This window comes from Neolamprologus brichardi, chromosome 19, assembly GCF_056152115.1.
Source record: "Neolamprologus brichardi isolate AB-2024 chromosome 19, ASM5615211v1, whole genome shotgun sequence".
NCBI lineage: Eukaryota > Metazoa > Chordata > Actinopteri > Cichliformes > Cichlidae > Neolamprologus > Neolamprologus brichardi.
In genome coordinates this window covers 4,014,319-4,031,587 of record NC_142122.1, presented here as the reverse complement: position 1 = coordinate 4,031,587, position 17,269 = coordinate 4,014,319, and the positions used below count along the sequence as shown (strand labels likewise).

At 38.6% G+C, this 17,269-nt stretch overlaps 1 protein-coding gene across 1 annotated transcript in view; it reads left to right on the top strand.

Annotated features, from left to right (window-relative positions):
* Positions 1-13,327: 13,327 nt before the first annotated feature.
* The window catches only part of LOC148097129 (uncharacterized), a 49,843-nt gene continuing 45,901 nt past the window's right edge, over positions 13,328-17,269 (top strand). Inside the window, exons 1-14 of the mRNA XM_087833271.1 lie at positions 13,328-13,382; positions 13,471-13,499; positions 13,596-13,611; positions 13,791-13,812; positions 13,927-13,999; positions 14,158-14,301; positions 14,395-14,591; positions 15,286-15,389; positions 15,479-15,597; positions 15,700-15,867; positions 16,084-16,283; positions 16,382-16,494; positions 16,641-16,747; positions 16,955-17,122. Of these exons, the coding sequence (XP_087689397.1) occupies positions 13,328-13,382; positions 13,471-13,499; positions 13,596-13,611; positions 13,791-13,812; positions 13,927-13,999; positions 14,158-14,301; positions 14,395-14,591; positions 15,286-15,389; positions 15,479-15,597; positions 15,700-15,867; positions 16,084-16,283; positions 16,382-16,494; positions 16,641-16,747; positions 16,955-17,122 (1,515 nt within the window). The remainder of the gene's footprint in view (positions 13,383-13,470; positions 13,500-13,595; positions 13,612-13,790; positions 13,813-13,926; positions 14,000-14,157; positions 14,302-14,394; positions 14,592-15,285; positions 15,390-15,478; positions 15,598-15,699; positions 15,868-16,083; positions 16,284-16,381; positions 16,495-16,640; positions 16,748-16,954; positions 17,123-17,269) is intronic.

Here is a 17,269-nt window from a genome sequence, read left to right as displayed (position 1 = left end):
CGATGCAACAGAACAGGAAATGCTACATGAGTTCATAATCAAGTTCAAATGACATGATGATTTTATTATCTGCAACATTTAACTTTGGAAAAAAATACTAATATTTATGTACTTATATATGTAAACATTTCTCTTCATGCATGTGATTTTTAATTTTTATTTCACAAAAGGTAAGAAAAAAAGTAAATTCTTGTATAGCACTGTGATAATAAACGTCCACGCACACAGCGTTACACCTCTGCAGCAGCTTTTCAGTTGCCCTCATACCACACACAGATCTCTATTCCGGCAGCATACTTGAAAGGGAAGAATTCAGATGTGTGTGAGTCAGCCTCCCTCTCCTGACACCACACCCTGAACACACTCTCCCAAGCACCTTTCAAGAAACATTACAAAGTGCTTCAAAACAAACTGCTAGAATGCAAAAACTAAAGCAAGTTTATAATTCAATTCAATTCAATTCAATTTTATTTATATAGCGCCAAATCACAACAAAGGTCGCCTCAAGGCGCTTCATAGATATAGAGAAAAACCCAACAATCATATGACCCCCTATGAGCAAGCACTTTGGCGACAGTGGGAAGGAAAAACTCCCTTTTAACAGGAAGAAACCTCCGGCAGAACCAGGCTCAGGGAGGGGCGGCCATCTGCTGCGACTGGTTGGAGTGAGAGAAGGAAGACAGGATAAAGACATGCTGTGGAAGAGAGACAGAGGTTAATAACAGATACGATTCAATGCAGAGAGGTCTGTTAATACATAGTGAGTGAGAAAGGTGACTGGAAAGGAAAAACTCAATGCATCATGGGAATCCCCCGGCAGCCTACGTCTATTGCAGCATAACTAAGGGAGGATTCAGGGTCACCTGGTCCAGCCCTAACTATATGCTTTAGCAAAAGGGAAAGTTTTAAGCCTAATCTTAAAAGTAGAGATAGTGTCTGTCTCCCGAATCCAAACTGGAAGCTGGTTCCACAGAAGAGGGGCCTGAAAACTGAAGGCTCTGCCTCCCATTCTACTTTTATATACTCTAGGAACAACAAGTAGGCCTGCAGAGCGAGAGCGAAGTGCTCTAATAGGGTGATATGGTACTATAAGGTCATTAAGATAAGATGGGGCCTGATTATTTAAGACCTTGTATGTGAGGAGCAGGATTTTGAATTCAATTCTGGATTTAACAGGAAGCCAATGAAGGGAAGCCAAAACAGGAGAAATATGCTCTCTCTTTCTAGTCCCTGTCGGGACTCTTGCTGCAGCATTTTGGATTAGCTGAAGGCTCTTCAGTGAGTTTTTTGGACATCCTGATAATAATGAATTGCAGTAGTCCAGCCTGGAAGTAATAAATGCATGAACTAGTTTTTCAGCGTCACTCTGAGACAGGATATTTCTAATTAAAGATGAGTTTTTCGCTCAGAGGGAGAGAGTCCCAGTGTTGCAAGAGGTTTGTCTCCTTCGGTGTGATGCATAGCCAGTAGGGCCCTGATGACCATGCAGCACTTTAAAGGCCAAAATCCAATTCCAAAAGTGGAGTCTGAATTTAAAGAAGAGCCAGTGCAGCTGGAGTGTGACATGTGAGTATTTAAATGAAGCCTCGCAGCAGAAATCTGAGCAACACTGCTAACACAGTGGATGCAAAACAGCCTTTTCCAGTGATGGTAATATAATACGATCCTTTTCTGAAATCTGTCCAAATGACTCATACAAGCCACCTGTTTCACGTACTGAGTGCCAAAATCGTGTTGGTTGCACCGGTCTGCCTTGTTGTGTGATGCTGGAATTTTCTGACACCCTTTGCATGCTACCTAGAAGTGCAAGAAACAAAGCTGTGAAAAGTTTTATTATTCTTTCTGTAACTCTCTTCATCGTGACCTCATCCAACACGCACAGAAAAGTCTTCTACATTTATAGAAAGTAACCAATATTGGAATTTTGACTGATATCTGGTTAAAATGTAGTAAGTTCAACTAAATATGTTGCACCAGAAAAACACCCACAGTCTAAGCAAAAGACAAAGACGTCCTGTATAATATAAACATTTACTATATATTTAATTTTTTTTCTTTTATGTATCAAAAAACCTGCTGAGGGGAGATTGATAAACATTTAAGCATCTAGTGCTCGTACGACATGAGCACAGCATAGTGCAGACATCTGCACTATGAAGAACACGCCAGAAATTATCTGAGTGGCATTTTAATTTTACTTTAATGACAGTTTATCCTTCACATGATCAAGAATCATTAACTATGACTTCAGACATATGTATTTAAGTTTTGTTTTGTTTTAATCAAGTATTTCTTACAGTTATCTTTTAAAAAGAGTTGGTCCATTCACATGGCAAGAACAAAGGCGTTGATGTTTTTGTTTTTTCTAATATTACTAGTATTAAACTACATTTAAGTCCCCAACAGATAAGGATTGTATGAATAAATGTTCAAATGTTAAAATTAATGACAGCACAAGAAGGAAAAACACTGAACAAACACAGCTCATTTGGGAGGGTTGTCATGAGAAAACTTCTCTGATAAACAGCACTGCTTAGGTTCGTAAAGCAACATTTGATAAAACCACAAGACTTGTAGAGTAATCTTTTTTTTACAGATGAGACCAAATTGAAGATGTTTGGTCATAATACACAGCACCAAATTTGGAGAAAGCCAAACACCATGCCAACTGGGCAGTGGCGGTCCTAGCCTGTTTGGCGCCCTGGGCGAACACCCCCTCTGGCGCCCCCCCCTCACTCACTCACACACACACACATGAAGAGAGAGACAGAGTATGCATTGTATGCAAACGGCTACTAAACAGACATCATAATTCGTCACACAATGAGAACAGGACAAATCAACAATTGACAATGACTAATTAATATTATATTATTGTATATATTGTTTGGAGTTTAGTCTGTTACTGTTGCTATTTTTATCATTTCTTCTTGGAGCAACTGTAACTCACATAATTTCCTTAGGGATTAAGAAAGTATCCTGATTCTTAATGTTTTAGGATACATGACCTGCCATTATCCAATGACACATCTGCTTACCTGCATCTTTTGCTCGTTTCTCCTTGTAGGAGTCATAATTAAATGTACTGAATTTTAATGATCACTGGGTTTTCATTTGTTTGGTTGCTATGGTGATGTGTCACGTGGGTGCTAGCGGCAACATTAAGAGGGCGTTGTCAGTCTGTCTTTCACTGGTTTGCTTTTGACAGAGAGGAGGGCTGGGTAGCCGTAGTTTTTGTTGACCGCAGCACAACGAGTTTCCCCTTGTTGCATTAGAGCCTGTGATGTTTTAACAGTTTGAATCGCGAGCCGATAACATTGCTCTGTAAACTTTTCAAGCACTTTAATAAACAAGCAAGCAATTCCACCTCTGGCATTATTGCGTAAAGTTGACAGGCAAATAGGCAGGCTCAGTCCCCGGCCTCTACTCCTCCTCTTCTTTTCTCTTTTTTTAGAGTTTAAAAACGGGTTGTGTGCGAGACTTTAAATCAACAAAACATAAAATATACATTTTAAATTGTTATTGATCCCTTTACCCCTGGTCCTAAAGTGTATATTTATTTTCCTACTCTTCTTATATATATTGTTTGTTTACTTGCACTGCTGTAACTGGAGCCTCGTCGTCTCTCTATAAACTGGACTGTATGTAGCGGAGATGACAATAAAGTTTACTTTGACTTCAGCAGCGAGCAGGCGCACCGAGGGCTCTCGCTCACTTTTCGTGTATAGAATTTTGAAAAAACATCGGTGCAAATTATAAGTCTGTATCATAATGTCTGGTGTTTTCGTGTTTGTTGGTTTGTTTGTAATTTGTTTTATTTTGCGAGTTGGTAATTTTTGCTGCTCCAGCCAGCCAGAGAATCCCCTCCCCTCCCTGTGCCGCAAGCCGCAGGCGCACCTCGCAAACGGAGGGCGCCCTTACTCCCAGCAAATGGGCGATAGAAAACCAATGCCATTCCCAATATGCGCTGGGATGATGTCGGGGCAGCATGAGAACAAGCCGTGATGCCGCCCCGGGCAACCGCCCGTGTCGCCCGTATCTAAAACCGCTACTGCAACTGGGCATCACCTTGCAATCATTGAGTTGACCATGAACTCCTCTGCATATAAAAGTAGCACAGTGACACTTTCTTGTTGCGCCATTCACTTAGCTAGTTTCACCAATGTATAATTCACAGCAATTTTCTTGGCACTTAACACCAACACTGCATTTTCTCTTCCATGGCTGCTGTGTCTGTTGGGGTGGTGTTAGTTCTGTCCTGATAACACAATGAGCTTGCATCAAGACGTTAGGTTAACTACCCTTTCTAAGTTGCCCATATGTGCAGATTCGAGTGTGCGTCTCTGTCTCTCTATCATGGCCTTGTGACTAACTGGCAACCTGCCCAGTGTGTACTCCACCTATCACATTGCGTTACATGTGATACCTTTCAGACTCTCCCACAACTTCATGAATAAGAGGTCACTAAAGTGGGAATAAAATAATTGGCACATAATTTGCCCTTTTCAGGTAATGAAGTTACAGGCAAGTCTTACTGATAACAATACGGGAGCTGTCTATATTCAGTTACCTTGCAGCCTCTATGAAATATTCTTAGCTTCGTCTACACCTCACACCTGATATCTGAGGGATCTCATGGTCAGTGAACTGTTCTATAATTTCAATATTTGTTGCTGTTATAACCATTGTATCCTTCTTGGAGCTCTATTTTATTATTCTGTAAACAACTTTGTAACTATATTTTGAAAAGCTTTACACAAAGCTTTTCAGTATATTAAGTTGTAGATCTCAAAGCCCACTAGGCCATAACTGTCTTCACAAATTATTAATCTCAGTGAGACCTACCTGAATAAATAAAGGATCTAGATATTAATACGTTGACATTACTAGTGGTAACACTGATAGACTTTTTCACAACAGTTCATCAGGCAAAATCCCTTCTCTCAGATAAGGTATTTTGGACACTTTTGCCTATTGCTCTGCTTTCTGACTTTCATGGCTGCAGACACATAGTATAGACAGATGCCAGAGAAATACTTCAAGACCACCAATCAAATCTATTGATTGTGTTAGACAGCAGAGTTTCAGAGATTAATCTTTTGGGGAATATGCAATAAAAAACGAGAGACCTTGTGAAACAATCCTTTTCATTTCTAAAGAGGTGGAGAACTTTTGTGGACTCCTCCTAAGACCATGTCTAAGGGAATATTGTTTGTGTTATAAGTTCTGGTATACTCCTAATGTAGGTATTTAAAACTTTCCTGAGGCTGCTATATGAGTCATCTTGTTGAGCCCCATCAAGGCAGGGTTTCATTTTAGAATTCCTAACAGCATCTGGTTCCAAGGATTTACCTCAGTAAGTAAAGAAATAACGCAACTTCATTCAACTTCATTCGCTGACTTCATTAAACAATCAGAGTAAAAAAATGTGCTGGGTGTGTGTGGGAACTAAAACACTGGTCTAAAAATAAACACTGGTGGAATTAGTATCAGTGTCAGTGCGCCCCAGGGTGGCTGTGTTTACAATGTAGCTTGCCATCACGTGTGTGTGAATGTGTGGATGAGTGGATATGTAAAGCGCTTTGGGGTCCTTAGGGACTAGTAAAGCGCTATATAAATACAGGCCATTTACCATTTGCCATTATTCTGCGAATTTATAACTACAAATGGGTCAAATGTGCAGTAGGAAACCTCCGTGGTACATCTTTCTTACTGATTTATATAAGTCTTATTTTCTGACACCAAGTGTGAAATATAGTGCCTTTGTTTAAATAGCTATGTTGCTGTAAGAATATTTACATTCCTCTGGTATTTTCTAAAAAAGTAAATTCTAAAATAAAATGAGTGATTTTTTTTCTGTTGTTGCTGTCATGTTAAAAAGAAAGTACAGTGCAACCAAAAAAACATTCAAGAACATTCAATCCTCCTAGAAGTTTTTGTCTCAGCAAATTCTTCCCAAGGTCAGACCATGCAGTGTGCAGATAATACGTAAGTACAAGACTGTACTTTCCTCAGTTAGCAAGATAAATGTTTGAGTTTGTGACAGTACAATCAGAAGAAAGCCTGAGCAAGTATCGGGAGGCTCGCCAGGAGAAAGGAGGATTTAAGTTTCTAAAGTTGATAAACCACAAGACCTCTGTAAAAAATTTGTCTGGATAGCTAAGATGTTTGGAGAAAAACAAACATCCCATACTGTCTGTAAAACATGGTGGTGGAATGTCTGTTTTGTAGTCACAGGACCTGGACACTGTACAGTCATAAAATAGACCAAGAACTCCTATGTATACTGTACCAAAGTGATCTAGAGTCAAATTTGAGGCCATCTAAAGCTTGGCTGAAATTCTATCATGCAATAGCAAAATGATCCCAAGGTGTCATAATTATCCAGAAACTGTCCAGACCTCAACCGGATTCACAGGCTGTAGGAAGGTCTTAGGAGAGATGTGGATAAACAAATGCCTTCGAACTTTAATGAACAGCATTTTAAAGAAGAGTGACCCAAAAGTCTTCTACAAGAACATGAGGAACTAACAAAGTTATTTTGCTGCTGAAGGCCATAATACACACTGTTGAGTGATGGGAAGTACCTTCTTTTGCTCCTTCATTTTGAGACATTTTTTGTTAAGTAAATGATACAGTGTAACACTGATAAGTGTAGAAATATGTATCCTCTATGGAAAATGTGGCCTTTTAGGTAATGGATCTTACATAGAATGACCATTAATGATGCTTCCACAATACAAATCTAACCACTAACCAATAGAAATGTGGCATGAAATGACATGCTAATATATTCAACACTGGCCCAATGCACAAAAAAGCTTAACAAACCTAAATGAGCTAGATAAGGGGAAAACATACAAATATTTGTTTAGGATGTCAAAAAGAAGATACTCTAGTCACTTGTAGAAACCAGTGGTTGCGTGGGAAAAATATTTATTCCACAGCTGGTTGCAGCTGGTTGTTTGACAGTCACTGTGAAATCGATTGCTAAAATAGTAACTAAGTCTCAAGACTGGTCAATGACTCCCAGGTAACCACCTGTTGTGCTAACGTGTTTGTTTATCCACCTTGAGGAATCACCAGTTGAAACACTTTATTATGCTTATTATTTATTAAAGCACTGAACAATTAAAAATGATCATGTACATGGATCTCTTCTGTTTAGAAATTTGATCGGCTGTAAAAGAGTTAGCTGGAGTCAATCTTCCCAGAAGAGAATAACCTCAATTCACAGATTTTTATATGAGAATTTGCATCTATCTGATCAGTTAAAACCGATGAGGAGAAGCTACTTGCTTTGCAGGCACTGAGCTATAGGAGGTGGCCGTGACCGATACCAGGCGCCAGTTATCGTGCCTTCAGCTGCCCCCGCACATTCTTTTATAGTAATGTGTCTGCAGGTTTCTAAGTAATTATTCAATCAGTAAAAACGTATAGATTCTACTAATCCTAAATAAAGATCAAACCCATCAGCTGCTAGAAAATATTCACACTCTTTGGTCCAGTCATGGCAGGCCTCAGTTACACAGGCCTAGAGACCAGTCAGCGACCCTCTATCCTCTATTATTCTATAGAATATAAAGTATGAATTTCCTGACTGGTTGGCAGATGGTTGCAGGAGGTTGCTGGCATTCACAGGTGGGAAACTGTTCACAAAGATGCATGGGTTGTTTCTCTGAAAACCAAAAACTTTAACAGGAAGTTGTTGATTATTCTCTAGAATTGTGTGACTGATATGATGTAAGAGTGGACTAAGCCAGCGGTCCCTAACCTTTTTTGGGCCACGGACCGGTTTATGCCCGACAATATTTTCACAGACCGGCCTTTAAGGTGTTGCGGATAAATACAATAAAATAAAACTAGTACCGGTACCGAAAAAAAGAAGATTTATTCATAACACACAAGAAAAGACCCAGGAAAACTGAGTTAACGATAAAAACGATAACAAAATAATGCTGAAAACCGATAAAAACCCTGAAAATCATACATTTCACACCTGAGCCTCAACTCTCGTGGCCCGGTACCAAACGACTCACGGACCGATACCGGTCCGAGGCCCGGGGGTTGGGGACCGCTGGACTAAGCTATCCTACAACTGTCTATTTGTAGATGGTAGTCAGTTGCAGGATAGCTTAGTCCACTCTTACATCACTTTGATGAAATTATTCTTGTTGGGTTATATATATATAAAGTATTTCAAAGAAAAACAAGCTTTTACTTGTACAGGTATGTTGGGAAAGTCAATGATATCCATTCAATTTATTCATATGACTGTAGCTAGAGTATAACACTGCTCCAGTAGGCAGTATTACAAAAACTCCTTGCAGCCGTCTCACTTTTCTGCATGGCACAACTGGTTTTGTCACATTACCCACAATGCATCATTGTTGCTTAACATTGAATACAGAACAGTGTGCAGTGGCCAATGCAATCTCTAGCCTTAATAAAGCTGTAGTTCTGCTTTAATCAGTTCATGACTTTCTTACGTTTTAGCCTCAAACCTCATTCCCTCACCCAGCATTAAAGCCAATGATTAGTTTCATGGAGCTGCTTTGTTTTCTCAAAACTAATGAATCAGTGATGAAAAAAATATCTCACATATGTAGTAAATACTCACATCAGTCAGTCATATGAGCATACACATAATCCCATTTGGAGTTTATATGACATGCTTTCAAGAAAGCAAAAGATGGAAGATGTTTCCACCTTCATGCTGTAAGTATGAATAGGTGTCAGTTATTATCCATCGAGAGTTTAGTGACTAAAACAGTCCACTGCAGATTACAACTAACTGGTAAAGACGTACCTTTTTCTAGAACTTATAGAAGTTATTATATGAAATCTAGGTAGAGTTCACGCAGGATATTATTTAGATATCTATAGTGAAAGGCTTGCTCTTATTTTAAATAGATTGTTTTAAATAGATGTTTTTTTAAAATTTTCCTTTCCAGTCACCTTTCTCACTCACTATGTGTTAATAGACCTCTCTGGATTGAATCATATCTGTTATTAATCTCTGGCCGCTCCTCCCCGAGCCTGGTTCTGTCGGCGGTTTCTTCCTGTTAAAAGGGGGTTTTTCCTTCCCACTGTCGCCAAAGTGCTTGCTCATAGGGGGTCATATGATTGTTGGGTTTTTCTCTGTATCTACTGTACAATATAAAGTGCCTTGAAGCAACTTTGTTGTGATTTGGCGCTATATAAATAAAATTGAATTGAATTGAATTGAAAATTCATCTAAATCCTTGACCTACTCTGATGCATGCTCATGTAGCTGAGCACTTGAACACAGTTGAGTGCCACTGCCAGAAAGATGGAAAAATACAGGAAATCTTTAACCTCTCATAGCACCAGCAGTAACTTTAGATTTAAGCTCCTTATTGTATCATATTTTGACTTTGGTTTACTGAGCTCTTCACTTTTTCTTTAGTGTATTTTGTAATGTTCCATACTATATTGTATTTCTTTTACTGAGCAATTTTGTTTTTCATATTTTTCACAACACATAATATATACACAACACACAAAACAGTAATTTCCCAACATTGGCCATAGATATTATCTTATCTTACCTTACCAATGACCGGCTTGTGCTTTGAAGATTGTGATAGTTTCTCCTTAGCTTTGTGCAGTCTTTCAGTGTGCATTTGAAAAATGTAGTCTTTTGTAACGCTATTCCTGAAGGTTCTGCACAATAGATATAACATAAACATCAAAACCCTCTCAAAATTTTCACAACTCTTTGCATCTCCTGGGCAACAAATGTTATCACTGAACATCTGATAACTATACGATATTAATAAGTGATGGCAATGCACGTAAGAAGGTGAAAATTTGATTTCTAGAATGTACCAAATTTTCAACGTCTTGATGCATGCTCAATCATCCAGGTGAGGAAATCCCCAAAACATAAATTCTGTTCATCTAGACGTAACGTTTTCAGCGGGAGAAACGTTTCGTCACTCTTCCAAGTGGAGGTTTCCCCAACCTTATAAACAGTACCTTTGCAAAATGACTGAAACTAGCACCACTGAATGAACCATGGGCAGTGAGGTCAGATTCTTGATCATTAATATGCAAATTGTCATGACCATTGATCAACAACAACGTCACAATATGACGTTTACAATTCTGGGTTCCAAAGATTATACTACCCCTTTTCCCAACTTCTTTTTAGACAATATGTGAAAATGTGTTTGAATGGGAATCCCGCTGCGTGGGTGTCACGGGGGTGAAGAACGGTAACACTTTCAATAATTTAGTAATGACACAACAGTAATTGCACCTGAAAAAACAGGTTTAACTGTGGTTTTGCTTTTTAGGCGTGTCCTCTTTTAACACATTACAGTTACTGGCATCAACAATTAAGTGCTACGTTGGAATGTTAATAGGTGAATATATCTGAAATGGTGTCACGTTTTATCACCACATAATACAACGCTGCATTTTCTGTACATGCTCTGGTCACGTGTCAGATTGATTATTACAATTCTATCCTTCCAAATGTCTCTATAGACATCAACTGGTGTAAAATGCAGCTGCTCATCGTATTACCAGACCTTTCTATAGAAAATATTAATACTGTCTTTCAACAGCTTCACAGGCTTCCTGTAAAAATACTGCATAAATGTTAAGATTCTGTTTCTTACTTTCAAATCTCTCCATGATCTCGCACCTCCATATATCTCTGATCTTCTGCACATGGCCACTCGTTCCTGTACTCTGAGATTTTCCTTTTCGGTTGCTCTTGTTATATTCCCTGCTCGCCTGACTATCTGAACACTATGAGCTTTCAGCCAAGTGGTGCCTCATATTTGGAACTCTTTCAGACCACATTTGCATTATTGACCCCCTATCTCCAAAGCCAGTGTTAAAACACATCTTATCAAGCGTTCCTATTCTCTTTGATTCTTTATTGCTGACTTTTTAATTATATGATGTTTTCCAACTGTTGGAACCTCTGGAATATTGTGATTTTGGTATTTATTTCCCCAAAAGTTGATTCTGTTCATCTGGAAGTAGCGTTTTCAGTGGGATAAACATTTCATTACTCATCACAGTGACTTCTTTAGGTATTTAATTGCTTGTAAGGTGTCTTTGAGTGTCTTGAAAAGCACTTTGGTCTCAGAATCTCATCTCTGCTTTTCTGGTTCTGTTGGCTTCATCGGGTGATGGCCTCCAGCTCGCACTGGAACGGTTTGCAGCCGAGTGTGAAGCAGTGGGAATGAGAATCAGCACCTCCAAATCTGAGGCCATGGTCCTCAGACGGAAAAGGGTGGAGTGCCCACTCCAGGTCCGGGACGAGTTCCTGCCCCAAGTGGAGGAGTTTAAGTATCTCGGGGTCTTGTTCGCGAGTGACGGGAAAAGGGAGCAGGAGATCGACAGACGGATTGGTGCTGCGGCCGCAGTGGACACTGCATTGGTCTGTTGTGGTGAAGAGGGAGCTCAGTGTAAAAGCGAAGCTCTCAATTTACCAGTCGATCTACGACACTACCCTCACCTATGGTCATGAGCTGTGGGTACTAACCGAAAAAACGAGATCGCGGATGCAAGCAGCGGAAATGGGCTTTCTCCAAAGGGTGGCCGGCCTCTTCCTTAGAGATAAGGTGAGAAGTTCAGTCATTCAAGAGAGGCTCAGAGTAAAGCTGCTGCTTCCTCCACATCGAAAGGAGTAACAGTTTTAATAATTTAGTAATGACACAACAGTAATTGCACAGCTTCACTTTACTTTCGGTCGTAAAACCAAAACTTGACGATGTTACTGTTTTATTGTAAATTTTGTGAATGGATTTGTTGGGACGTATCAGTATAACTTTCTGACCAGTTTTATAGTCAAAAATATAACCTTGTCAACAACAGGTCCAAACGACACTCATGTAGCCTACGTAGATTTTGCATTACATTGAAACTCATCAACCCGGTTGTACTAGTGTTTGTTGAGCCCAGAAGCAAATTCTTTACGATCTTCCAAGTGAACAACTACGGTGACTGGGTAGAAACAGTGATGTGTTTCAGCTTTTAAGAAGTATGTTTGGTCTCAAGAAAAGTAAAGCCAAAATTAAGGAAGGTGTTTTTGAAATCTTCTCCTAAAGTCCATGAACTAATGCTTAATGAAGAGTTCAAAAGAAAAAGCCAGCTGAATTAAAAGCTTAGGAAGCATTCAAGCAGATAGTCCAGAATTTTCATGGCAATTACTGAACAGAGATTTATGCTAGACTTGTGTATAAGATCCTAAAAGCATATCAGGTACCAAATCTGGGAAATGTCAGTGATAAGGACACAGAAATGAGGATGTTTTCAGGTAACAAGATTATTATGAGATTATTATTGAGATGCATGAGATTTGCCTAGGTGCCTAGGTGAAGGAAGAAAAAAGCAATGGAGGCTAGATTGTATTCCCTGATTTGGTCTTCAAACTTCATGCTTGCATCCAAGTTATTGCCAGTACCACTACAGTATATGTAAACTCTAAAAGGTAACGATGGACTGCCTTCATAAGGGGTAACAATTTTATTACTCAGCAGTTGCTGAGTAATGTGAGACTGAGGTGGAAAAAAGGAGGTCTAGGTAACCCAAAATGATATCCTTTTTGTTTTCTTTTTAGCCATAAACATTGATTTTGCCAAACTTTATCCAAAATCATAGCAATTCCTTTAACCCCGTTGTAGGTAGTTATAACCAAAGCATTTACATATCAACAGTCCTTAATCATATTTCGCAAATTTCATGTTCTGTTGACTGAATAATGATCATCTATCCAAAGTGTAGTCCATACTGTTTGTGCGCAGTGTTTGGCAATGTGTTTACCCAATGGAATCTTATAGAACATTCTCAGCATGTTTTGCTTCATCTGCTCTAATTTTCTTTTACTCCACCCAGTGTATACCTGCTTCACCACTAACAGCGATCTTCAGTCTTCTCTCACAGAGTGAAGGAGTTCGAGAGGTGAGTTCAACCAGTTAAACATCTTTCTATGGCTTATCTCGCTTTCTGATATACTCTGTTATTAATTTATAATCACTGTACAGAAGTAAGAAATAATCCACACTATTTAATCTTGCTTTTAGCTTTGGAGGGATTAAAAAGAAAATGTATGCATTGAATGTATAACATGTCATTCAAACATCCAACTTTTATGTTCTTTACTATTGAGTTTCTGTTTCAACAATTCTTAGATCTAATGTACTGCAATAATTAAAATGTCCTTTTATCACTTCATTTTTCTTTTCCAGTATCACTTACTTTACATCTTTATCTAAAATAAAAATTAAATAATCTGAAAATCAACTGAGGAGCACAAAAAAAAAGTGAGAACTGAGTTCTCACGATGGGTGGCATAAGAATGTCAGTGCAAGTTCTGCTACTGTCATCTATTGGCATTGGTAAGTATCTCTGAACATTCAATTAGTCATTTAATAGAATATATATCCTTATCTAACACTTTTCTTTTTTATAAAAAAAAATCTATAGTATGTATGTCAGGACTGGTCTCTGCAACTGTAAGTCTTTTTTTCAAGATTAAATAATTAAATCAAAAACAATGAAATACAATGAAATACTGAATTAACATGTTCTTCTATAAATTTACATTACAGTCCAACACAACACAAAGTAAGGTTTTTTTATACATATAAACCATATGCAATTTTATTTGAATATAAAATAAAATGTCACCCTTTTCCTCTTTTAAAAGTTAATCCATTAACATCATTCTTATCCATTTTCCATTAATTATTAATTTGAAAATGTTAATACATGTGTTCATTCATTTTCTTTTTTGCATTTTATAGGACCAGGTTTAACTGAAAACAGGTAGGCATGCAAACTCAAATAACAGTTTGTAGACCTAATACATTCCAGGGATGTTATTTTAGTTATAGATGACTTTATTATTCATTTCTGTTACCGTGTTTTTTCTTCTTTAAGCAATGCCACCACTCATACCAACGGTTTCCAGGAAACTTGCCCTGCAGCAAATCTACAAGATGCCACTCAAAGAGTAAGCCTTTTGAAATTAATTTGAGTAAAAAATGATAAATTCATCTTTAAACCTTAAATTATTAAATGTCACCACAAAGCATTGTTGATAAATGACTCCCCCTTGTGCTAAGTTACTGACAGTAACCCAGTCCTTTCACCTGCTCTATGTGTTCTTAGTTCTCTGCTGCAGTGGACACACTGACAGGCGAGCTATCCTGTAAAACGGGTAAAAATGCAAGCTTAACAGATGAAAAGTCGAGGATGGTGGAACAAAATCTCAGGCAGATTATAGAGTCGACTTTACAAGTGTTCTTTGACCTGGTAAATGAGCTAATGCTTTACTTCAGCATAGTGTAGGTGTAAAACATGTAACAGCTTTTAAGAATGGTAAATGGCAAATTTGTCTTGTAACAGAACAACAATGTCCCTGGATTTGATGTTCTGGATATATTTGGAGTCCTGGACAGCCTTCATTTGGGCAATGCCAGTGACCCCAAATTCATCAGGCTGTGGTTCTCTGTAAAGATGATTCCTCTTTTGCCTTATGTCAATGGAAACTTCCTAAACGAGCTCAGCAAGCAGAACTTCAGCTGCACCTCTTTCCAAGAGATGTAAGTGAATAAATTCCATTTTACCAATTATTGCTGGTGACTGCTGTTAACTGCTTATGGAAATCATTAAAGACAGAAACAATTTTAATTGAATATTCTAACATGTAACACATTTCTCACTGTGCATTGAATGTTGATGTCAGGGTCCCAAAGTCCACTGAAATCACTACTAAAAGGAAGAAAGAAAAATGCGTATCACCTGATTGTTAAATTACAAGTCAGACCAAACTAGTTATGACTGTGTGACCCAGCTGTTGTAAAAGAGGCATACACCTTAATATAAGGTGGTCGTTCGTGAAGGTGTTTCTTTAAAATAGGAATGTTATATGATGATTCAGAAATTATGTAACTGAAAATAAGTCAATAGGAGAATTTCAACTGAAAATTGCTACCCACGATGTAAACACGCGGTTGGAAACTTTTCCAGACATGAAAAGACTGAGGTTAAAAGAGTTCACCATCCCATATTAGAATACCATATGAAATTATCAAATTATCAAAGGAAATGAAAATGTGGATGAATAAACGAAAGAAAAAAAGGTCTTATTCTGTGTAGAAGAGGTTGTGACAAAATGTACCAATTCGTTGGTTACGATGATTTAAAATATCAATGGGATTTAAGTTTGTGATTGAATTATGTTGAATTTTGAATATGTTTAGTAATTAGTTATTGAAAGCTTTCTCTCAAATGTAGCATTCAGGCATTTGGAAGCCAAAAGGCATCCATGGACAAAGAAACACAGCAAGCAGTCTTCACTCACTTCATCAAACCGTTCTTGTCAAGAAATGACTCAACAGGTAAAAAGAGAAACTCAAGCTCACTTTGGTTTTTCCATGACAACATGTGGTATATTACCCTGTCAATAACTTTCTTGCTTTTTCTGCAGATCCTGGCTGTGTCTCATCTATCACGGGGAGCCAAGCGTGGCTAAAGGCAAACCTTGGCAACTTCTCTGATTTTGCAACTGTGCAGGACTTGCAAGCCTTCAATCCTAATTTGTCCACTGTGAGTGCCAACTGCAGATGTACATCTTCCTGTAAACGGAATTCTTTTACCCAGAACATTTCCATGACTGCTGTCTGATATTATGCTGGTTCTGTTTTGTAGGCTGAATTGTTGTCAGTCCTCAGTCCTTCTCAGGTGGCACAGCTGGTACTGAATTTGGGAGCCTCCAATAACACAGATTTGATTGATCGTGTGTTTGAGCGACTGCAAGAGGGTAACGCTCTAAAAAATGTGGATGGATTCCTCACACAACTGACAGCCAATGGACAGGTATGCTAGGCTTCTAAAAGGGTGATTGAGGAAAATCCTGGTGTTTTATTCCAGCAGGATAAGACAGAATAAGACATTTGCTAAACCGCTACACAAGTCTTCAAGGAGTCTATCATAGAAAAGAACTGATTGCAGCCTTTGTGCCATGTTGTATGAGTACATTTGCAACATGCAGTCTCTGTATTGCTTAGCTTCTTTTCCACCTCAATTTCACAGATGCCAATTTTCCAGCCTGTTGTGAGAGATCGGGTCATGAATGCGACCTTCATCATCATCAGTCCACATTTCTCCACTTTCGCGACAAACGACTATGAACTCTGGTTCCATGTGAAACTGATTCCTATCCTTGCCAGTTTTACTCCAGAAATGCTCATAAACACAACCACAAACATCAGCTGCACAAACTACCAAGTCATGTGAGTAGCTTTCTTGGAGCAATCAAGATTTTGTTGCAAATGAAAATGACAATAGTGACAAAGAACAGCATGAGAACGTTTTCTTTCAACTGTTGCAGTGTGAGTGGGTTGGCTTTAGTTATCCAGGAGATGCCACTGTACAGACGACAAGAGATCACACATGGTCTGCTGGGCTATCTAAGAAATGCTGAAAATGCCATCAATGAGCCAGGTAGGGCAGACATAGGGTGCGTTATGTGCTTTCCAGTGTGAAATGTCTTGAAAAGAACTCAGACAAAAAACTTAAATTCTTTCATGTCTACCAGTCGCAAACCTTGCTAAATTGAGCACATCCTAACTTTTATCTGCATGCCTTAGCTTGCAGGCAAAAAAATGAGAGTGATGCCCAATGGGTTAAAGCAAATCTGGGTCCATTCGTCCAATATACAGCGTACTCTGACCTCAAAGACTTCAACATCTCTACGGTAAGCCCTACATTGCACTTCTAGTCCTTCCTTAAGAGCAGGAAAACAAAATTGTAGACTTAAGAAGACAAATACAGGAGTTTATATTGCCATATCAAAAATACAAGCAAATCATAGAGAACACTTTCTTTGGTTGCAAACTGTAATCCTTTACCCACAGCATTGGTCATTACTACTGTCTGATATTATGTTGATTCCCTGTTGTAGGCTGGATTGTTGTCAACGCTCAATCCCTCTGAGGTGGCACAGCTGCTACTGAGCTCTGGAGCCTCAAATGACACAGATTTTATTGATCTTGTGTTTGAACAACTTGAAGAGGGCAATGTTCTAAAAAATGTGGATGAATTCCTGACACAGCTGACAGCCAATGAACAGGTAGGCTAGCCTCCTAAAAGGGTGAAGGAGGACAATGCGGATATTTGATTCCAGAAGTAAACACAGAATAAGACATCGGTCTCAACTGCTAAATCCATTGTTGGCTATTGTATCTTAGAAAACAAATGGTTACAGCCTTTGTACCAT